At 38.2% G+C, this 23,498-nt stretch overlaps 1 protein-coding gene and 1 pseudogene across 3 annotated transcripts in view; both read left to right on the top strand.

Annotated features, from left to right (window-relative positions):
* The window catches only part of RAD50 (RAD50 double strand break repair protein), a 98,401-nt gene that overhangs the window by 51,870 nt on the left and 23,033 nt on the right, over nt 1-23,498 (top strand). For both annotated transcript variants that reach the window (XM_082837186.1, XM_082837187.1), the window contains exons 14-21: nt 131-320; nt 761-887; nt 1,517-1,710; nt 5,486-5,596; nt 6,040-6,132; nt 6,220-6,333; nt 12,045-12,172; nt 14,470-14,694. In XM_082837186.1, coding sequence (XP_082693312.1) covers nt 131-320; nt 761-887; nt 1,517-1,710; nt 5,486-5,596; nt 6,040-6,132; nt 6,220-6,333; nt 12,045-12,172; nt 14,470-14,694 — 1,182 coding nt within the window. The remainder of the gene's footprint in view (nt 1-130; nt 321-760; nt 888-1,516; nt 1,711-5,485; nt 5,597-6,039; nt 6,133-6,219; nt 6,334-12,044; nt 12,173-14,469; nt 14,695-23,498) is intronic.
* LOC309959901 (regulatory solute carrier protein family 1 member 1-like) lies at nt 1,779-4,263 on the top strand (annotated as a pseudogene). Its single transcript has 2 exons — nt 1,779-1,810; nt 3,050-4,263. The product of its transcript is annotated as a regulatory solute carrier protein family 1 member 1-like (transcript).

Genomic DNA, 23,498 nt, shown 5'->3' with positions numbered 1-23,498 from the left:
CCCACTGATGTGTTGCCCTAAGAAGGATACAACATCACTTCTGTGGTATTCTTGCCAAAAATACATAACCTCAATCTCATTATGAGAAAACATTAGATTGCTTATTTTTAATTGTGTATGTTCTGTGAAGGCAAAGCATAATTGATTTGAAGGAGAAGGAAATACCAGAATTAAGAAACAAACTGCAGAATGTGAACAGAGACATACAGCGCCTAAAGAATGACATAGAAGAACAGGAAACACTTTTGGGTACAATTATACCTGAGGAAGAAAGTGCTAAAGTGTGTCTGACAGATGTTACAATTATGGAGAGGTTCCAGGTAAGTTTACTGCAGTTTAAGGCAGGATAAAACTAGTTTCATGGTGGTTTGAATATGAAATGTGAGTGTTAAAGATAGTAGCTAGTATTCTGGTACAGATTGTGTTTAGAGTTCCCTATCCTGAATTTCAGGTAGTCTCAGGGAGTAACTGCTTAGCTTATTTGTATTCCTGAGTTTAGATTTTATTATCCATAAGTTCTGAGAATTAAGAAGTAGTCTTGTTTATTTTTCATTTTTAGTCTGCTTCCTTTTGTTTACATCATTTAACTTAATTTCATCATAAAAATTAATTTTATTTTTATCCTTGAAAATTTGTTAAAATTATATGAGAGCAGTTATAAATTAGATTTTAAAAAGTAAAAGCAGTTAATTCTTAAAGATTTTGAATAATGATAATGGCATAAGTTTCTTAAAGGAAATAACTTTGATTTATTCTTAAGATGGAACTTAAGGATGTTGAAAGAAAAATTGCACAACAAGCAGCTAAACTCCAAGGACTAGATTTGGATAGAACTGTTCAACAAGTAAACCAGGAAAAACAAGAAAAGCAACACAAATTAGATACAGGTAATAGAGACTGTTTCCTTATAAAGACTTCAACATTCCCAACATATGCTTTTTATCATAAATTTTATAACTATTATGTGGACAAAGAACAGCCTTTCTTCCAGTCCATGGTATATGCAGTTTCTTTTCTCAAAGGCATCACTTCTCCTCTGTTTCCTTTCTTTGCAGAACAGATTTTTTTTTTTTTTTTTTTTTTTTGTGGTACGCGGGCCTCTCACTGTTGTGGCCTCTCCCGTTGCGGGACGCACAGGCTCAGTGGCCATGGCCCACGGGCCTAGTTGCTCTGCGGCATGTGGGATCTTCCCGGACTGGGGCACGAACTCGTGTCCCCTGCATTGGCAGGCGGACTCTCAACCACTGCGCCACCAGGGAAGCCCCAGAACAGATTTTGAATGATGAGTAACAAATGAGCTGTACTCTTTCTCAGTCATATCTGCCCCATTCAGGAGGGGACAGCAAGCAGGTTTGGGAGCTGGACAGGTTCTTGTGGCATTTTTATTGCAGTAGGTGGGACCCACAGAAACTCAGCCTTTGGGAATGCCACAGAGACCTATAAAACTGGAATGAGGCTGCTTATAGTATTTTCTATACCCTTACATTAATCACTGTATCAATATGTTTTCATGCAGTTTCCAGTAAGATTGAATTGAATCGTAAGCTTATACAGGACCAGCAGGAACAAATTCAGCACCTAAAAAGTACAACAAATGAACTTAAATCAGAGAAACTTCAGATATCCACTAATTTACAACGTCGTCAGCAACTGGAGGAGCAGACTGTGGAATTATCCACTGAAGTTCAGTCCTTATACAGAGAAATAAAGGTAAAAACATTCATACATATTAGTTTTAAAAATCAGTTCAAATATGTGAAATTCTCTTTATTGGGGCAATGGCCAGAACTATGGTTATTGTGAGGATCAAGTGAAAATGGTATATAGAACTTCTACTAATAGGTAAAAATTTCTGGAAGAAGATTTATTGACCATAATAAGGAAGAACTGGCTGCCTGGTTAAGTAGTGAACTTCCTGTTACTGGAGGTGGTCTGGCGGTGGCTGGCTAACTCCATATAAGGATTCCTACTTGTATAGGAGGTTTGTCTTACCTACAGAGCCTATATCCCTGACAGACACTGCCTCTCAGGCATAGCACTTTTTCTTTTTAATTCCAGATGTAGTCTCGGAATACTTCCCACTGAGGAGGCACTGAGTTGACACATGGAATGGAACCCATTTGGCATCCCTCATCTAGATTTATCAAATCTAAGACCCAACCAATTAAATCTGGTTAGAATCTGATTAGAATCTGTTACTAATTACTGTAAATGTTTCTTAAGTAGTTTTGGATTACAAAATAACAGAGGCTTAGAGTATGGTATAAAATGTACTACCTTACATTTGTATTTTTCATTGCTTATAAAGCACTTTGACATTAAACTGTTCAGTGTCTCATTTTGTATTCAGTGTATCATTTTGATAAATGTGACTAAATCTCCTTTTTATAGGAAAAGAAATTGAAACTTACAGATATCCCATGACTTGCCCAAATTCATACAGTTAGTAGGAGGCAGGGTTAATTTTCTGGTAGGTCTTCTGATGTGTAAGACATTTGACTTCCCACCACACCAAACCACTTCCTAATACAAAATATTCCTACATTGAAATAATACTAGGGGCTTCCCTGGTGGTGCAGTGGTTGAGAGTCCACCTGCCGATGCAGGGGACATGGGTTCGTGCCCCGGTCCGGGAAAATCCCACATGCCGCGGAGCGGCTGGGCCCGTGCATGGCTGCTGAGCCTGTGCGTCCGGAACCTGTGCTCCGCAACGGGAGAGGCCACAATGGTGAGAAAAAAAAAATAATAATAATACTAAATAATTTTTTCTACCTTTATGGATTCATTAGGTATTTCAGGATCTTAAAGTGCTTGAGGATCATGGTTTTGAACAGTGGTTATCGTATACTTATTCTGTAGAGATGTTATAAGGCCAAATGATGTGGACTTCTGATTAGTAAAATAGTTTGTTATTTGAAAACCCCTTTCCTTCCAAAATAAGTGTGGGCACACCAACGTCAATGTACTAGTATGCTTAATTACCATAAAATGTCTACTTGGCCTCAGCAAACTAAGCTTAAGATCAAAAGTTCCTTTATGATTGAGACAGGCTGCAGCAGACTGTGGACCTTTCGGGTACAGAGAAAAATATTCTACCTTCAGGATGCTTTGGCTGCGCAAATTCAGAAACACTTATGGAAGTAGATGTAGTTGAACAGTCCCTAGTTGTGCTTATTAATTCAGCAGGCAGTCAGAATACCAATGTCAGGAACATTGGTGCATCTTATCTCACCTTGGATAATCCCTTGATGGAAGTAGAAACATCAAAATGTAACCCTTCCTTTAAAATTCCATTTCCACTCAGGATTTACACCTTCCAGAAAGTAGTGTTGAAATGTCTGGAACAAGTAAGAAATATGGGAATTGCCCCTTCTCTTAAGTCTCTGTGGCAGTTGTCAGCCCTCTGTCAGCCCAGAGTCAGCAGAGGAATCTTGCTCATCTGTAACAGCAGCCTTGAAGGAACTTCATGAACTTTTTGTCATTAGTAGTAAACCAGCTTCAGAAAACACATCTGAAGAAGTTTTCTGTCAATCAAAGACAGTAACTGAGGGGCAAACAGGTATTAAGGACCTTTCTGAAGGATGGACCCAAAATGAGCATCTTACAGCTACCCAGAGTGAACAAGTCTCCTTTCATCAGGCCATATCTGTATCAGTGAAGACGGAAGAATTAACAGACACTTCAGCAGACACTAGAGTAGAAGATGTAGAAAATATTAACTTCAGGGGTCTAGGTGATGGCCTGTTAGTACTGATAAGGAAGGTGTCCCCAAGTCTAAGGAGTCAATAAATGAGAGCAGTTCTGTCACTCTAGCCTCAGCTGAAACTTCTAATCAACTACATTGCACCTTTGGTGTCGAAATTTCACCCAGACTTTTAGCAGGTAAGGAGGATGCACTCAATCAGACTTCTGAGCAAACTGAGTCCTTGTCATCCAGTTTCATATTGGTTAAAGATCTGGGTCAGGATACACAGGCCTGAGACCAGAGAAAATGTCTGTTCTGAAGCTGCAGGACCACTTCTAGAATTTGAACCACCTACCAGCCATCTATCATCAAGTCCCTCCTTTCTTGCACCATTAATTTTTCCTGCTGCAGACATTGATTGGATCCTCCATGCCGGCTTTACTTTGCAGGAAGCTCTTGGGGCTTTGCATTGAGTTGGTGGAAATGCAGACCTTGCACTTCTTGTTTTGCCAGGAAAGGACATTGTAGTTCCTACACAACCATGGAAAAGTGGACTAGACCATACTCCATTCCCTTAAAAAAAGCTATATATCTACACACACACACACACACACACACACACACACACACTCACACTCACTGTAGAAACCTGCAAGCAGAATGTTGAGCCTTTTTTTTTTTTTTTTTTTTGCGGTACGCGGGCCTCTCACTGTTGTGGCCTCTCCCGTTGCGGAGCACAGGCTCCGGATGCGCAGGCTCAGCGGCCATGGCTCACGGGCCCAGCCGCTCCGCGGCACGTGGGATCTTCCCGGGCTGGGGCATGAACCCGTGTCCCCTGCATCGGCAGGCGGACTCTCAACCACTGAGCCACCAGGGAAGCCCCATATTTTTTTTTTAAGATTTTTTTTCGGCCAAAATAATTTATGATCTCTTGTCTGATGAACTTGTCTAATCTTTTGTTAAAATTTGGGCCTTTTTAAATGTATCGGCAGTACATGCATACAAAAACTTTTTTTTATTAAGATGATATATTCTGGAATAAAACTGATGGTTTTGTGTATAGCATACCATTTTAGAATGAGAGTGAATACTTTAAAAAGCAGAAGTCATGAGAAATCCCACTACCCATGCAGCTAAAAGCAGATAAACTTTATAATTTGGCTGTGTCTGTGCTGAAGGCAAGGTATGGCTTGTTAACTCAATTTTTGGTTTACAAACTTGATCACATGGTTTTGTGTTTGGAATCGTACTTAGTGCTCTGTGTATTATGATTCATCAGTTGTAACAGAAAATGGAAGAATAATTGAAAAAAAAGTTCTTTTATGATCATATTTCCATCTGTAAAAGAAAGACCTGGACTGAAAGAGCTTTCCTGTTTTTCAGTCACACAGAGCTGATATGGGCCCCTACAAACTCAGGAAAATTTATACCTGAAGCCACATGCTCATATAATTGGGAGTACGTGGTGTAGATTAAGAATCAAGTCAGTGGCTGACGCAGTATAGCGTAGTGGTTAAAAGAAAGACTCTGGAGCTGGATGAGAGAAAGACTCTGGAGCTGGATGAGATTTGAATCCTGGCTCCTTCATTTACTGGCTTTTGGGACCCTGGATAAATCATCTCTGTGCTCATCTGAAATATAGCAGGAAAATAATGGTACCTTCCTCATAGGGTTGTTGGAAGGAGCAAATGAATTGACTTGTAAAGCCTGGTACATAGAAAGTGATTTTATTATGAAGTGTGACACCTGAAATAAGATAATGGAATTTTATATAAGACCTTATATTTTTTATATCCTTAGGATGCTAAAGAGCAGGTAAACCCTTTGGAAACAACATTGGAAAAGTACCAGCAGGAGAAAGAAGAATTAATCAACAAAAAAAATACAAGCAACAAAATAGCACAGGATAAAGTAAGATTTCATGTATATATTTAGTTATCAAAAATATATGTTAAAATTATTATTCAGAGCACCATGTTGGACACTAGTATTTCACATGAAATTAAAAACATGATGAAATAGTATTTTCATATTTGTGACATAATCTTAACATTCCAAATGTTTTCAGAATGATTAAATGTAAATTATTTTGCTTCTTGATCTAAAATAGAAGTTGAGAATTGAGACCTTTTAATCTAATCCCATAGTAATAAAGGGAGATCATAAAATTTGATTTCAGATAAAATCTGCTCGTGATGGAAACTGGAACTCAGGGCTTCTAACTTCCAAGCCAGTATTTCACTGTACTCTCCTATTAAGTTTTTGTTATCTTAATAAAAGATATTCCTTGGAAATAAATCTTCTTAAATGCCCTAGTCTGAACTAGTATATTTTTAATAAATATTTTTCCACAGATAAATGATATCAAAGAGAAGGTTAAAAATATTCATGGTTATGTGAAAGACATTGAGAATTATATTCAAGATGGAAAAGATGACTATAAGAAGGTAATTTAAAACTACTTAATTGAATATAATTTAAAATGATTGTTTATATTTTTATTTCTTGTGCTTAAGAAATTTTCATTTTTGTAGCAAAAAGAAACTGAACTTAATAAAGTAATAGCTCAACTAAGTGAATGTGAGAAACACAAAGAAAAGATTAATAAGGAAATGGGAATCATGAGACAAGATATTGATACACAGAAGGTAGGTCCTTTTTTTGCTAATGATTTATGGTGGCATTTATACCAGTAACATTCTTATCTTTCTTTTTTACTTTTTACGTTTATTTTCAATACTTGCATTGAGTAGAAATGCAAACAGTAGAGAAAAGCAATTCTTTTTTTTTTTATGTGTATATGTTTATATAAAAAGTATGTTTCTTTTTTATGTTACTGAGACACAAAATTTTCCTTTGGCAGTATAAAAAGAGACATTTTCATTTGTAAAATGAAATAATAAAAAGTGCATTTGGTATAACTCAAGCTGTTGTGATTCTTCTCGTTATAACATTTTTACCTGATTGTATTCTTTTTTTTAATTTATTTTTTATTAAAGTATAGTTGAATTACAGTGTTGTGTTAGTTACTGCTGTACAGCAAAGTGACTCAGTTACATATATATATTCTTTTTCATATTCTGTTCCATTATGGTTTATCACAGGATATTGATTATATTTCCGTGTGCTATACAGTAGGACCTTGTTGTTTATCCATTCTATATATACCAGTTTTTGTGTATGCTAATCCCAAACTCCCAGTCCAACCCTCTCCCACCCTCCTCCCCCTTGGCCACCATAGTCTCTGCTCTATGTCCCTGATTCTGTTTCATAGATAGGTTCATTTGTGTCACATTTTAGATTCCACATATTAATGATATCCTATGGTTATTTATCTTTCTGACTTACATAGTATGATAATCTCTAGTTGCATCCATGTTGCTGCAAATGGCATTATTTTGTTTTTTTTATGGCTGAGTTCCCTTGTATATATGTAACACATCTTTATTCATCTGTTGATGGACATTTAGGTTGTTTCCATGTCTTGGCTATTGTGAACAGTGCTGATATGAATGTAGGGGTGCACGTATCTTTTTGAATTATAATTTTGTCTGGATATATGCCCAGGAGTGAGGTTGCTGGATCATACGGTGGTTCTGTTTTTAGTTTTCTGAGGAGCCTCCATACTGTTTTCCACAGTGGCTGTACCAACTTACATTCCCACCAACATTGTAGGAGGGTTCCCTGAGAAAAGCAATTCTAATAACATTGTCTTTTCTTCTTTCCTTTTTTAATTTTTATTTTCAGTAAAAGACTTACCTGGTAAAAGTTTAAACATAAAAGCATAAAATTAAAGTCTCCTTCCCCTTCTGCCAATTCTCAATCTCATTTCTAGGTATCATTCTTAAAAGTTGTCTGTAAGTAAAATATGTATATACTAAGTTGTTTTTCAGTTGATTCCTTTATCATTTACTTTCTTGATTAAGGAAATTAATTTCCACAGTATAATTAAAATCACATTAAGAAAATAATTTTCAGCATGCCTTATATAAGCATGATAGTTAATGCCTTTAAAAACTACACCGCTTCTCTGTTCCTGCTGTTTTGAATAAAATTTGCTATTTGAAAGCTTTAATCACTTGGTTATAAACAATGGTTAAAATCTCTTTGAAGATTAGCCATACCCGTTTTCTGCAGAATCTCTGGCCATAGTGCCAGGAATGTCAAATATATGAATATCAGTCAAAGGTAAATCAAATCTCTGCCATCTAGTAAATGCTATATAAATTTATGAAGCATGTATAACAAAATACTTAGTTATCACTAGCTTGTGGGTTTTCTATTTAAAATCACAATCTGTAAATCAGTAATGTCCATACAAATATAGAGAGATAATTAAGATACACCAGTCTGTGACCCTTTTCAAGTTGAAGGTCTAAATTTAGTGGATCTGACTATATTAGTTTACTTTTATAACCTACCATGTTCTAGAAATCGTTTACTAAGTTATATACATAGAGCAATGCTAAATAACATTTTAAATTGATGAGAAAATGAGACAATGTGGAAATAAGGACAAGAAGAAGGCAATGAAACCAGGAGAGTAGTAAGTATATAAAACGTAGGCCATGAAATCTAATATGCTTGCTAAAGATTTTAGTAGTCACATGAAGAGAGAAAGTCATAATTAATTAAGTTCCACATTGTCTCAAAGCTAAAAACAAACCAGTTCTCTGGACTGAGACCAGAGAAAAATGTCTCCATAGGCATTCATGGAAAGGAAGACACTATATAGATTAATAAAAAGCAGGTCTTCAACAAACTTCATGGTTGTTTTTGTTTGTTTGTTTTTGCAGTGTGTTTCAGCACCTTTATCATCCCTTGATGACTGTAGAAGGTGGTGTGATTGGAGCCTAAAATAAATGTTAGAGTGTTTGGAGAGCAAAAGTTAGCTATAGGCACCCATCAAGATCACCTGGGTTTTTCCCACTGCTAAGTGTATAATAACCAAGAAAACGTAAAATATATGTTTACATTAAAACTTGTACAAGAATGTTTATAGCAGCATTATTAATGACAGTCAAAATATGGAAAACAGCCCAAATGGTTATCAGCTGATGAACAGATGAATAAAATTTGGTATATTCATATGTATTTGTCAGGGATCTCCAGAGAAGTAAAGCCAGTAAGAGATCAATAAATATAGATACAGATAAAGATATAGATATAGATAAAGAAATTTATTATAAGGAATTAACTCAAGTGATTGTGGAGGCTGAGATGTCCCAAGATATGTGGTTGGCAAGCTGGAGGCTCAGGAGAGCTTGATGGTGTAGTTCCAGTTTGAGTCTGAAGCCTGAGAACTGGGAGAGCTAATAGGCTCTAGATCCAAGAATAGCTGAGGTTTCAGTTTAAATATGAAGGCAGGAAAAAACCACTGTCCCACCTCATACAGTCAGGCAGGATGAGTTACCCCTTATTCAGCCTTTTTTTGTTCTGTTCACGTCTTTAGTTGACTGGATGAGGCCCACCCACATTAGGAAGGGCAGTCTGCTTTACTTATTCAGTCTACCAATGTAAATGTTAATCTCATCCAGAAACACTGTCAAAGACACTCAGAATAATGTTTGACCAAATGCCGTGGCACCCTGTGGTGTCAAGTTGACACATAAAATTAACCATCATGGAATATTACTCAGCCATTAAAAGGAATGAAATATTGATAGATGCTGCAACATGGACAAACCTTGAAAACATTATGCTAAATGAAGTCAATCACAAAAGACCATATTGTATGATTCCATTTATATGAAATGTACAGAATAGGCAAATCCATAGAGACAGAAAGCAGAGGAGTGTTGGTGGGGGTTGGGAGGAAGGAAAGAAAAGGGAATAGAGAGTGACTGCTAATGGGTATGGAGTTTCTATTTGGGGTGATAAAATGTACTGGAATGAGAACCTTGTGAATATACTGAAACCACTGAATTGTACACTTTAAATTGGTGAATTTTATGGTATATGAATTACATCTCAAACTTAAAAAAAAAATCACCTGGGTTATTGAAAATACACATCTCTTTCTCCATTCCAGACCAATAAATGGGAACCTCTGGGGCATGGGCATACACATATGCATGTATATTTTGTTAAAGTTCCTCAGAGGTTCTGATGTATCCCCTTAACTATCAATCACTGAGTCAGAGCACCGCATGGCTTTCAGGAAATTCTCTATAAATGGCATTTTCTCCAACCAGACTTTTGGTGGATTTTGGAATGGGGTTTATTCAGCATATTACTCTATCACAGGTAACTAGAAAGCAGCTAACTTTTATGGTTTCTGTAAGTGGCCAGCTGCATGCATTAACTGCTCTCTGAGCTGAGTGATTCAGGTTACTATCTTAAGAGTTGAGGAGCCTAACAGCTTATTTACGCACTTAAGCCCTATTAAATTTACTCCACAGAATTTTAAAATTTGGAAGTTTAATAATCTTCCTCCCTCATTTTTCAGATGAAGGGAACTGGAGTTGACCTAAATTGCCCAAGGTCACAAAAGTAGTGAGTAACAGAGGTAGAACTTGACCCTACATTGTCAAATTGCTAGTATAATAGGAAAACAGTTTTGGTGTAGTATACCTACATCTGGTTTTCTCTGATACTTTATCTCTTCTTTCTCTCCTATTTTCTATTTTGAAGACTAACTGGAATTTTTACTGCTTAAAGTGTAAGGACAGATTTGACCCAAAAGGTATTTCACTAGCAGTTATTGAGCCAGGCACTGTACTTAGTACTTTTTACATACACTAACTATTTTAATCTTTAGAAGGCTCAGAGAATTTAAACTAACTTGTCCAAAGTCATCCTATTTGAAAGTTGTAATGCTGAGATTTGAGCTTAGGTATATCTGACTTCAAAGCCTATGCTCTTTAACTACTGTGCTATATACTGTCTTTCAGAATGAAAGAGCAATTAGAAGCTGACCTAAAAGAAGGAAATCCCTAGCTTTCTGGTGACCATGCAGGATAACAGACCAGGAACATTATTTCATGAAAAAATCAGTCTCACCTAAAAATGTGATAGCCCTTTAAATAGTCCTTTCAGGTATTCATGAAAGCAAATTCCATTGTTATATAATATTAGATGAAAGCGAGCAGTGCCACATTCTTTTGTTCCTAATAAGGAAAATGTATAAGCATAGTTCCCCATGGGAGAATCTTGGAGAGTCATAGCAGCTGCGGTGGCACATTAGGTTGCCTTGGCAACAAAAGGACGTTTACAACCATATCATTTTAGTCATCTCTAACTGCTTATAACGATTCCTTTAATAGATACGTATATATTTATATTATTAGTTCCAGGAAAACTGAAAGGAACCTTAATGACAGTTAAAAAAACAAAAAAAACCTCAAAATAGTGATTCATAGATGGGTAGGGTTGGATGCGAACATTAAGCATATGAGAGAAGTCCTTGGCTTCCCTTCTTCTCTCCCACCTCCCAAATCCTTTTTCCCTGGTGACTCCTGTGTCAGTATTGTTGGCAACGAAGTGTTACCAAAGATCTGCCCCTGCCTCCTACTTCCCACATCACTGAGTTTATCTCAACTACAAGGGTTGCTGTAGAAGGGTCTTTGAGAAGGCCTGACTCCAAACTTAGGATGAATTTTTTCTGTTCAGGCTTCTATGGGCCAAACCACCATTTTCTGCAGGAAAATTTTTTTTCCTAAGTTCCAAAGAGTCAACTTATAAATTGTTTCCTGTTTGTCTCTTGACAACATAGTCCGTTTTAATCACCAGGAAAAGTACTGAAATAATTGTGTTGGTGCTGCTGCTGCTGCCAAATGATTTAGTGGTTGCTTTTTAAGGACAAAACTACTCAACAAGAACAGCTAAATTTAAATTTTTCAGTGCAATTCAGTGGCCAGGAAAGTGTCATCAAGTATATAGACTTACTGTTTTTGTGAAACTTCTTACTGCCTTGTATGATTGTCAGCTTGAAGGTAAAAATCTTATCTGACATACTTAACAGTATATAATGGTCTTGGCACACGTTAGTAGACAAATACAACTAGGGAAAAAAAAGTTGGGGAGACTTTGATAGTAGTCTTGCTCTCTTTTTATCTTTTAGATCACTAGGCTCCATTGTGAGGTTCTTATGCAAGATTATCCAATGGGGCATAGGTATAAAATATTAAAAATCCAGTTATATCATTTTATCTCATCATTTTAATGTCTGTTTTGTGTGTATATGGGCCATCCAGATTCCTCCAGGCCTGGAGATTCCTTTACACTGGCTTCTTCTCCCTCTGCTGAGATACACATGATTCTAAGGCAGAATTAGCACTACCTGTCACCAGTTGCCTGCTATGAATCACATGTTGGTAACTTGATTATTTTTATTAACGAATTTAATATTTACATTTAGATACAAGAAAGGTGGCTACAGGATAACCTTACTTTAAGAAAAAGGAATGAAGAACTAAAAGAAGTTGAAGAAGAAAGAAAACAACATTTGAAGGAAATGGGTCAAATGCAGGTTTTACAAATGAAAAAGTGTGTTTTAAAAAATAATCTTTAGTTTAAATAAAGGTCTTTATTATTGAAATATGAAAAATATTCAATACATGTTTTTGACAAAGAATGTAAGCCTGTAGCCAAAGTGTCCTTTCAGACTTAAAGGAAGATGGGCACTTTTTTTACAAATGTATTTCATGGCTTTACAAGCTGAAGTAGTAATATAGAATTTATAGTCACACTATGACTATGCAGTGATGGCCAGTATTAAAAATACCAAGTTCCCAGACTTTTGCGAGCCTGCTTCACAAGATTATGGCATAAATATGTCCTCTGGACCCTGCCTGGGTCAGAGCTTAATGCTTAACTCTTAATGGAGTTATTGCCAAAGCAATTTGATATTGATGATCCATTCTACATGGTCCCAGGTGTAATTATGTGCAAACCAGAGCATCATTTTTGCGATTAATAGAATTCTTCTTTTATCTGGTTTTATTGGTACTTACTGTAGTTGCTGTCTTCCTGCTACAGCAGAAAAGATTTGATTCTTGCTTTCTCTGCCTCACAGTTGCCTTAGGAATTCTGTAAGAACCTGGTTGATGCTAAGGCACTAGACTGGTGTAAAAGGTTGTACTAGCCAAATAGATTTTTTGGAACCACCTCAGCTGGTTGGATATATTCATTCATTCAGCCATTCCTTGTAGATTTTTCATTTTTCTTGTGATTTCACAAAGAAATCTGAAAGAATGCTTAAGTTTTTCTAAAGGATATAATAAATTGAAATTTAATTTAGTTATTAAAACCTAACAAATAGTTACTCCTATGTTATTGTAAGTTCTCTTGGTTTAGCTATTTTAAATAACTTTCATATATCAAGGAGATCAGACTTAACAACTAGAAGAGCTTTCATCTTTCAGCCTGTTTGTTTTTTATGCATTAGGACACTGAGACCCAGAAAAAAAGATCATAGGAAATTAGAATGCAAGCCGGGAATGTGACCAGATATCCTAGCTTCCAAGCCTCAGCTCTTTAACACTGTAATGTTGGTGTTCTTGGTGCCAAGATGAAAAAAAAGTGAAGCTTATAGAACAAGTTTTAAATGAAACAGTTTATTCCTTGCTACTAAAGATCAAAAACAGATATTTTTATAATTCCTTCTGTAATTAGTACATAACAGTGCTTTTTACATTCATTCAGACTACTAAGCATAACTTCTCTTTTTCAAACCTTTCTTCAACCAGGACACAACAGAAATGTCAACAAAACAGATAATCAGGCCAGTTCTATAAGGATATTCATAATCTTGAGAGAAGTGCCTGGCAAATAAGAGGATGCCTAATAAGTAATTGTTAAATAAATGAAGATTTTTAAAGCATACGTTAAAATCTGTATTATCTACCAAGTTATCAGAAAAGTTTAAGTATTTTACTTTTTTTTTTTTTTTTTTGTGGTACGCGGGCCTCTCACTGTTGTGGCCTCTTGCGTTGCAGAGCACAGGCTCTGGATGCGCAGACTCAGTGGCCATGGCTCACGGGCCTAGCCGCTCCATGGCACGTGGGATCCTCCCAGACCGGGGCACGAACCCATGTCCCCTGCATCAGCAGGCGGACTCTCAACCACTGCGCCACCAGGGAAGCCCAAGTATTTTACTTTTTTGTCAGTATTGATGCTTTGTTTTTTGGAACTCCTCTTCATGTTTTTCTTTTCTTTTTTTAAAATTTTTATTGGAGTATAGTTGCTTTACAATGTTGTGTTAGTTTCTACTGTACAGCAAAGTGAATCAGCTATACGTATACATATATCCCCTTTCTTTATTGATGCTTTTTTATACTTATGCAAGAGAAATTTTGTTTTAATAGAGAAATACAAACTTTTAGTAATACTACTGCATAAATTTTTGAGATAAAATTTTCTTTTGTCTGACATACTGTGAACGAACTGATGATACCTGTTGCTCAGTAACTTCTCAGAGTTGGTAACTGAGCATTCTTATTTGACAATGAGAAGTTTGTGAATTTGTAATATTAATCACCAAGAGTACTTTTCTTAGGTTAGTGTGTAAACGTCAGGAACTTTTTCAGTGTTCACATGTTATGAGAGTACTTTATTGAGCACACAGAAATCAGCTGTTTAAAAACCTGGATGCTTCAGAGATTTGGAAAGAAGAAAGTTTTCCTTAGTACTGAAACCTTAAAGAAAAAGCAAGGAGAGACTTTTCATATGCTGATTGCTAAGGAGAATGATAAATGATATTTATCTATCTGGAGAAATCTGTCTTTTCCACTTTAGGCTGCTAAAATCTAAAAATGGTCCTCATTTGTCGTTTTCCCTCCTAGTGAACATCAGAAGTTGGAAGAAAAAATAGAAAATATAAAAAGAAATCTCGGTTCGGCAATAGGGCGACAGGAAGGTTATGAGGAAGAAATTATTCGTTTTAAGAAAGAACTTCGAGACCCTCAATTTCGGGATGCCGAGGAAAAGTATAGGGAAATGATGATTGTTATGAGAACAACAGAGCTTGTGAACAAGGATCTGGACATTTATTATAAGACCCTTGACCAGTAAGTATTGGACTGGGGATTTGGTTCCCGTTGCAATCAGTATCAACTAGCATAATTTAGTCTTACTTTCACCCTTTTAAACTTATTTAATGTATTTCATACCTACCACAGAATGGAAAAATATATGTGTATATGTGTGTACACATACACACATGCTTACTTGAATTATGAAGTAAAGTTATAAAGGATATTAATATTAAGGTGCACTCATGATCCCACCACCCCCATACACAATCCAAGAACTCTACCATTATCACTAACTGCCATCCACATAGATGCTCCTCCTTATCTCAACCATTTGTCATCCTCACTCTTCATAACCACTGACACAGATTTTTGCTTTCTGTGTTTTTTTTTTTTTTTTTTTTTTTTGCGGTACGCGGGCCTCTCACTGTTGTGGCCTCTCCCGTTGCGGAGCACAGGCTCCGGACGCGCAGGCTCAGCGGCCATGGCTCCCAGTCCCAGCTGCTCCACAGCATGTGGGATCTTCCTGGACCGGGGCATGAACCCGTGTCCCCTGCATCGGCAGGCAGACTCTCAACCACTGCACCACTAGGGAAGCCCTGCTCTCTGCTTTTTAAAAATAATTTTATCATATGTATCATGTTTTGAGCTTTTAAAAAAAAATGATATCATACTCTGAGAATGCTTCTAGAATTTGCTTTTTAGCTTGTTTTACTTTATTTTGCTTTTATTTACTTAAGTTGCTTATAGCTGTGGTATATGCATTTTCACTGATGTACAGAATTCTTTTGTGGAAATATACCATAATATATCCATTTTTGGGTAGATGGACATTTGGGTTGTTTCCAGCTCTTTACTGATATAACACTTGCTTCTAGGAACATTCTTGTCATGTCTTACAGAGCAAAGGTGTAAGAGATTCTCTAGAGTACATGTGGGAGTAAAATTACTGGGTTGCAGGGTATGCTCAATTTTACAAAATAATGTTATATTGTTTTCCGAAGTGATTTTACTAATTTATACCACTAGCGGAATATAAGGGTTCTCGTTGATGCATTCTTTGACACTGATTTTGTCGATTCTTAATTTTTGCAAATCTAATGGGTTTTATTTTTACTTTATTTTTTTAAACATCTTTATTGGAGGGCTTCCCTGGTGGCGCAGTGGTTGAGAGTCCGCCTGCTGATGCAGGGGACACGGGTTCGTGCCCAGGTCCGGGAAGATCCCACGTGCTGTGGAGCGGCTGGGCCCGTGAGCCATGGCCGCTGAGCCTGCGCGTCTGGAGCCTGTGCTCTGCAACGGGAGAGGCCACAACAGTGAGAGGCCACAACAGTGAGAGGCCCGCATACCGCAAAAACAAACAAACATCTCTATTGGAGTATAATTGCTTTACAATGGTGTGTTAGTTTCTGCTTTATAACAAAGTGAACCAGTTATACATATGTCCCCATATCTCTTCCCTCTTGCGTCTCCCTCCCTTGGACCCCCCTATCCCACCCCTCTAGGTGGTCACAAAGCACTGAGCTGATCTCCCTGTGCTATGCGGCTGCTTCCCACTAGCTATCAGTTTTACGTTTGGTAGTGTATATATGTCCATGCCACTCTCTCACTTTGTCCCAGCTTACCCTTCCCCCTCCCGTATCCTCAAGTCCATTCTCTAGTAGATCTGTGTCTTTACTCCCGTCTTGCCCCTAGGTTCTTCATGACCATTTTTTTCTTTTCTTTTTTTTTTTAGATTCCATATATATGTGTTAGCATACGGTATTTGTTTTTCTCTTTCTGACTTACTTCACTCTGTATGACAGACTCTGGGTCCATCCATCTCACTACAAATAACTCAATTTCATTTCTTTTTATGGCTGAGTAAGGTCCATTGTATATATGTGCCACATCTTCTTTATCCATTCATCTGTTGATGAACACTTAGGTTGCTTCCATGTCCTGGCTATTGTAAATAGAGCTGCAGTGAACATTGTGGTACATGACTCTTTTTGAATTATGGTTTTCTCATGGTATATGCCCAGTAGTGGGATTGCTGGGTCGTATGGTAGTTCCATTTTTAGTTTTTTACGGAACCTCCATACTGTTCTCCATAGTGGCTGTATCAATTTACATTCCCACCAGCAGTGTAAGAGGGTTCCTTTTTCTCCACACTCTCTCCAGCATTTATTGTTTCTAGATTTTTTGAGGATGGCCATTCTGACCGGTGTGAGATGATATCTCATGGTAGTTTTGATTCACTTTTCTCTAATGATTTATGATGTTGACCATTTTTTTATGTGTTTGTTGGCAATCTGTATATCTTCTTTGGAGAAATGTCTATTTAGGTCATCTGCCCACTTTTGGATTGGGTTGTTTGCTTTTTTGATATTGAGCTGCATGAGCTGCTTGTAAATTTTTGACATTAATCATTTGTAAGTTGCTTCATTTGCAAATATTTTCTCCTATTCTCAGGGTTGTCTTTTCTTCTTGTTTATGGTTTCTTTTGCTGTGTAAAACCTTTTAACTTTCATTACGTCCCATTTGTTTATTTTTGTTTTTATTTTTATTTCTCTACGAGGTGGGTCAAAAAGGATCTTGCTGTGATTTATGTCATAGAGTGTTCTGCCTGTGTTTTCCTTTAAGAGTTTGATACTATCTAGCCTTACATTTAGGTCTCTAATCCATTTTGAGTTTATTTTTGTGTATGGTGTTAGGGAGTGTTCTAATTTCATTCTTTTACACGAAGCTGTCCAGTTTTCCCAGCACCACTTATTGAAGAGGCTGACTTTACTCCGCTGTATATTCTTGCCTCCTTTATCAAAGATAAGGTGACCATATGTGCGTGCGTTGATCTCTGAGCTTTCTATCCTGTTCCATTGATCTGTATTTGTTTCTGTGCCAGTAGCATACTGTCTTGATTAGTGTAGCTTTGTAGTATAGTCTGAAGTCAGGGAGCCTGATTCCTCCAGCTCCGTTTTTCTTTCTCAAGATTACTTTGGCTATTCAGGGTCTTTAGTGTTTCCATACAAATTGTGAAATTTTTTGTTCTACTTCTGTGAAAAATGCCAGTGGTAGTTTGCTGGGAATTGCATTGAATCTGTAGATTACTTTGGGTAGTATAGTCATTTTCACAGTGTTGATTCTTCCAATCCAAGAACATAGTATATCTCTCCATCTTTTTTTTTTTTTTTTTTTTTTTTGCGGTACACAGGCCTCTCACTGTTGTGGCCTCTCCCGTTGCGGAGCACAGGCTCCGGACGCGCAGGCTCAGTGGCCATGGCTCACGGGCCCAACCGCTCCGCGACATGTGGGATCTTCCCGGACCGGGACACGAACCCGTGTCCCCTGCATCGGCAGGCGGATTCTTAACCACTGCGCCACCACGGAAGCCCCCTCCATCTATTTTTATCATCTTTAATTTCTTTCATAAGTGTCTTATAATTTTCTGCATATAGCTCTTTTGTCTCCTTAGGTAGGTTTATTCCTAGATATTTTATTCTTTTTGTTTCATTGGTAAATGGGAGTGTTTTCTTAATTTCACTTTCAGATTTTTCATCATTAGTGTATAGGAATGCAAGAGATTTCTGTGCATTAATTTTGTATCATGCTGCTTCACCAGATTCATTGATTAGCTCTAGTAGTTTTCTGGTAGCATCTTTAGGATTCTCTATGCATAGTACCATGTCATCTGCAAACAGTGACAGCTTTATTTCTTCTTTTCCAATTTGGATTCCTTTTATTTCTTTTTCTTCTCTGATTGCTGTGGCTAAAAGTTCCCAAACTATGTTGAATAATAGTGGTAAGAGTGGGCAACCTTGTCTTGTTCCTGATCTTAGTAGAAATGGTTTCAGTTTTTCACCATTGAGCATGATGTTGGCTGTGGGTTTGGCATATATGGCCTGTATTATGTTGAGGAAAGTTCCCTCTATGCCTATTTTCTGGAGGGTTTTTGTCATAAATGGGTGTTGAATTTTGTCGAAAGATTTCTCTGCATCTATTGAGATGATCATATGGTTTTTCTCCTTCAGTTTCTTAAATGGTGTATCACATTGATTCATTTGTGTATATTGAAGAATCCTTGCATTGCTGGGATAAACCCCACTTGATCATGGTGTATGATCCTTTTAATGTGCTGCTGGATTCTGTTTGCTAGTATTTTATTGAGGATTTTTGCATCTATGTTCATCAGTGATATTGGCCTGTAGTTTTCTTTCTTTGTGACATCTTTGTCTGGTTTTGCTATCAGGGTGATGGTGGACTTGTAGAATGAGTTTGGGAATGTTCCTCCCTCCGCTATATTTTGGAAGAGTTTGAGAAGGATAGGTGTTAGCTCTTCTCTAACTGTTTGATAGAATTTGTCTGTGAAGCCATCTGGTCCTGGGCTTTTGTTTGTTGGAAGATGTTTAATCACAGTTTCAATTCAGTGCTTGTGATTGGTCTGTTCATATTTTCTATTTCTTCCTGATTCAGTCTCGGAAGGTTGTGCATTTCTAAGAATTTGTCCATTTCCTCCAGGTTGTCCATTTTATTGGCATAGAGTTGCTTGTAGTAATTTCTCATCATCCTTTGTATTTCTGCAGTGTCAGTTGTTACTTCTCCTTTTTCATTTCTAATTCTATTGATTTGAGTCTTCTCCCTTTTTTTCTTGATGAGTCTGGCTAATGGTTTATCAATTTCGTTTATCTTCTCAAAGAACCAGCTTTTAGGTTTATTGATCTCTGCTATTGTTTCCTTCATTTCTTTTTCATTTATTTCTGATCTGATCTTTATGATTTCTTTCCTTCTGCTGACTTTGGGGGTTTTTTGTTCTTCTTTCTCTGATTGCTTTAGGTGTAAGTTTAGGTTGTTTATTTGAGATGTTTCTTGTTTCTTAAGGTAGGATTGTACGGCTATAAACTTCCCTCTTAGAACTGCTTTTGCTGCATCCCATAGGTTTTGGGTCGTCGTGTGTTCATTGTCATTTGTTTCTAGGTATTTTTTGATTTTCTCTTTCATTTCCTGAGTGATCTCTTGGTTATTAAGTAGTGTATTGTTTAGCCTCCATGAGTTTGTATTTTTTACAGATTTTTTTCCTGTAATTGATATCTAGTCTCATAGCATTGTGGTCGGAAGATACTTGATACAATTTCAATTTTCTTAAATTTACCAAGGCTTGATTTGTGACCCAAGATATGATCTATCCTGGAGAATGTTCCATGAGCACTTGAGAAGAATGTGTATTCTGTTGTTTTTGGATGGAATGTCCTATTAATATCAATTAAGTCCATCTTGTTTAATGTATCATTTAAAGCTTGTGTTTCCTTATTTATTTTCATTTTGGATGATCTGTCCATTGGTGAAAGTGGGGTGTTAAAGTCCCCTACTATGAATGTGTTACTGTTGATTTCCCCTTTTATGGCTGTTAGTATTTGCCTTATCTGTTGAGGTGCTCCTATGTTGGGTGCATAAATATTTACAATTGTTATATCTTCTTCTTGGATCGATCCCTTGATCATTATGTAATGTCCTTCTTTGCCTCTTGTAATAGTCTTTGTTTTAAAGTCTATTTTGTCCGATATGAGAATTGCTACTCCAGCTTTCTTTTGATTTCCATTTGCATAGAATATCTTTTTCCATCCCCTCACTTTCAGTCTGTATATGTCCCTAGGTCCGAGGTGGGTCTCTTGTAGACAGCATATATATGGGTCTTGTTTTTGTATCCATTCAGCCAGTCTGTGTCTTTTGGTTGGAGCCTTTAATCCATTTACATTTAAGGTAATTATCAATATGTATGTTCCTATTATCATTTTCTTCATTGTTTTGGGTTTGTTATTGTAGGTCTTTTCCTTCTCTTGTGTTTCCTGCCTAGAGAAGTTCCTTTAGCATTTGTTGTAAAGCTGGTTTTGTTGTGCTGACGTCTCTTAGCTTTTACTTGTCAGTAAACGTTTTAGTTTCTCCGTCAAATCTGAATGAGATCCTTGCTGGGTAGAGTAATCTTGGTTGTAGGTTTTTCTCCTTCATCACTTTAAATATGTCCCGCCACTCCCTTCTGGCTTGCAGAGTTTCTGCTGAAAGATCAGCTGTTAACCTTATGGGGATTCCCTTGTGTGTTACTTGTTGTTTTTCCCTTGCTGCTTTTAATATATTTTCTTTGTATTTAATTTTTGATAGTTTGATTAATATGTGTCTTGGTGTGTTTCTCCTTGGATTTATCCTGTATGGGACTCTGCGCTTCCTGGACTTGACTATTTGCTTTCCCATATTAGGAAAGTTTTCAACTATAATCCTTTCAAATATTTTCTCAGTCCCTTTCTTTTTCTCTTCTTCTTCTGGGACCCCTATAATTCGAATGTTGGTGCACATAATGTTTTCCTAGAGGTCTCTGAAACTGTCCTCAATTCTTTTCATTCTTTTTTCTTTATTCTGTTCTGCAGTAGTTATTTCCACTATTTTATCTTCCAGGTCATTTATCTGTTCTTCTGCCTCAGTTATTCTGCTATTGATTCCTTCTAGAGAATTTTAAATTTCATTTATTGTGTTGTTCATCATTGTTTGTTTGCTGTTTAGTTTTTCTAGGTCCTTGTTAAACATTTCTTGTATTTTCTCCATTCTGTTATACCAAGATTTTGGATCATCTTTACTATCATTACTCTGAATTCTTTTTCAGGTAGACTGCCCATTTCCTATTCATTTGTTAGGTCTGGTGGGTTTTTGCCTTGCTCCTTCATCTGCTGTGTGTTTCTCTGTCTTCTCATTTTGCTTAAGTTACAATGTTTGGGGTCTTCTTTTTGCAGGCTGCAGGTTCGTAGTTACCGTTGTTTTTGGTGTCTGTCCCCAGTGGCTAAGGTTGTTTCAGTGGGTTTTGTAGGTTTCCTGGTGGAGAGGACTAGTGCCTGTGTTCTGGTGGATGAGGCTGGATCTTGTCTTTCTGGTGGGCAGGTCCACGTCTGGTGTTGTGTTTTGGGGTGTCTGTGGCCTTATGATGATTTTAGGCAGCCTCTCTGCTAATGGATAGGGTTGTGTTCCTGTCTTGCTGGCTGTTTTGCATAGGGTGTCCAGCACTGTAGCTTGCTGGTCATTGAGTGGAGCTGGGTCTTGGCATTGAGATGGAGATCTCTGGGAGATTTTTGCCGTTTGATATTACGTGGAGCTGGGAGATCTCTTGTGGACCAGTGTACTGAACTTGGCTCTCCCACCTCAGAGGCACAGCCCTGATGCCTGGCTGAAGCACCAAGAGCCTGTCATCCACACGGGTCAGAATAAAAGGGAGAAAAAAAAGAAAGAAGAGAGCAACCAAACCAAACAAATCCACCAATGATAACAAGTGCTAAAAAATATACTAAAAAAAAACAAAAAAAACGGACAGACAGAACCCTAGGACAAATGGTAAAAGCAAAGCTATACAGACAAAACCACACACAGAAGCAGACACATACACACTCACAAAAAGAGAAAAAGGGAAAAAATATATATATCGGTGCTCCCAAAGTCCACCTCCTCAATTTGGGATGATTTGTTGTCTATTCCGGTATTCCACAGATGCAGGGTACATCAAGTTGATTGTGGAGATTTAATCCGCTGCTCCTGAAGCTGCTGGGAGAAATTTCCATTTCTCTTCTTTGTTCGCACAGCTCCTGGGGTTCAGCTTTAGATTTGTACCCGCCTCTGTGTGTAGGTTGCCTGAGGGCGTCTGTTTTTTGCTCAGACAGGACAGGGTTAAAGGAGCAGCTGATTCAGGGGCTCTGGCTCACTCAGGCCGGGGGGAAGGAGGGGTATGGAATGCGGGGCGAGCCTGTGGCGGCAGAGGCCAGCATTTACAACAATCTGAGGCGCTGTGTATTCTCCCGGGGAAGTTGTCCCTGATCTCAGAACCTTGGCAGTGGCGGGCTGCACAGGCTCCCGGGAGGGGAGGTGTGGATAGTGACCTGTGCTCGCACACAGGCTTCTTGGTGGCTGCAGCAGCAGCCTTAGTGTCTCATGCCCGTCTCTGGGGTCTGCGCTGATAGCCGTGGCTCACGCCTGTCTCTGGAGCTCCTTTAAATGGGGCTCTTAATCCCCTCTCTTCGTGCACCAGGAAACAAAGAGGCAAGAAAATGTCTCTTGCCTCTTCGGCAGCTCCAGACTTTTCCCCGGACTCCCTCCCGGCTAGCTGTGGCACACTAGCCCCCTTCAGGCTGTGTTCACACCGCCAACCCCAGTCCTCTCCCTGGGATCCGACCTCCAAAGCCTGAGCCTCAGCTCCCAGCCCCCGCCCGCCCTGGCGGGTGAGCAGACAAGCCTCTTCGGCTGGTGAGTGCTGGTTGGCCCCGTTCCTCTGTGAGGAAATCTCTCCGCTTTGCCCTGCGCACCCCTGTTGCTGCGCTCTCCTCCATGGCTCCGAAGCCTCCCCCCTCTGCTTCCTGCAGTCTCCACCCGCGAAGGGGCTTCCTAGTATGTGGAAACCTTTCCTCCTTCACAGCTCCCTCCCACTGGTGCAGGTCCCGTCCCTCTTCTTTTGTCTCTGTTTTTTCTTTTGCCCTACCCAGGTACGTGGGGAGTTTCTTGCCTTTTGGGAGGTCTGAGGTCTTCTCCCAGCGTTCAGTAGGTGTTCTGTAGGAATTGTTCCACATGTAGACGTATTTCTTATGTATCTGTGGGGAGGAAGGTGATCTCCATGTTTTACTCTTCCACCATCTTGAAGCTCCCCCAGTCTAATGGGTTTTAAATGGTAAATCATTGTGGTCTTCATTTGCAGTCCCAATTTCTAATGATGCTGAACATCTCTTTATGTTTAATCATGTTTCTTCTTTGAAATGTTTGTATTGTGTACCCATTTTTTTTAAAATTTAATTTTTGGCTATGTTGCTGCCCGCGGGCTTTCTCTAGTTGTGGAGAGCGGG

This window comes from Leucopleurus acutus, assembly GCF_964270905.1.
Source record: "Leucopleurus acutus genome assembly, chromosome: 3".
NCBI classification, from domain to species: domain Eukaryota; kingdom Metazoa; phylum Chordata; class Mammalia; order Artiodactyla; family Delphinidae; genus Leucopleurus; species Leucopleurus acutus.
This window is presented reverse-complemented; position numbering and strand designations above follow the sequence as displayed.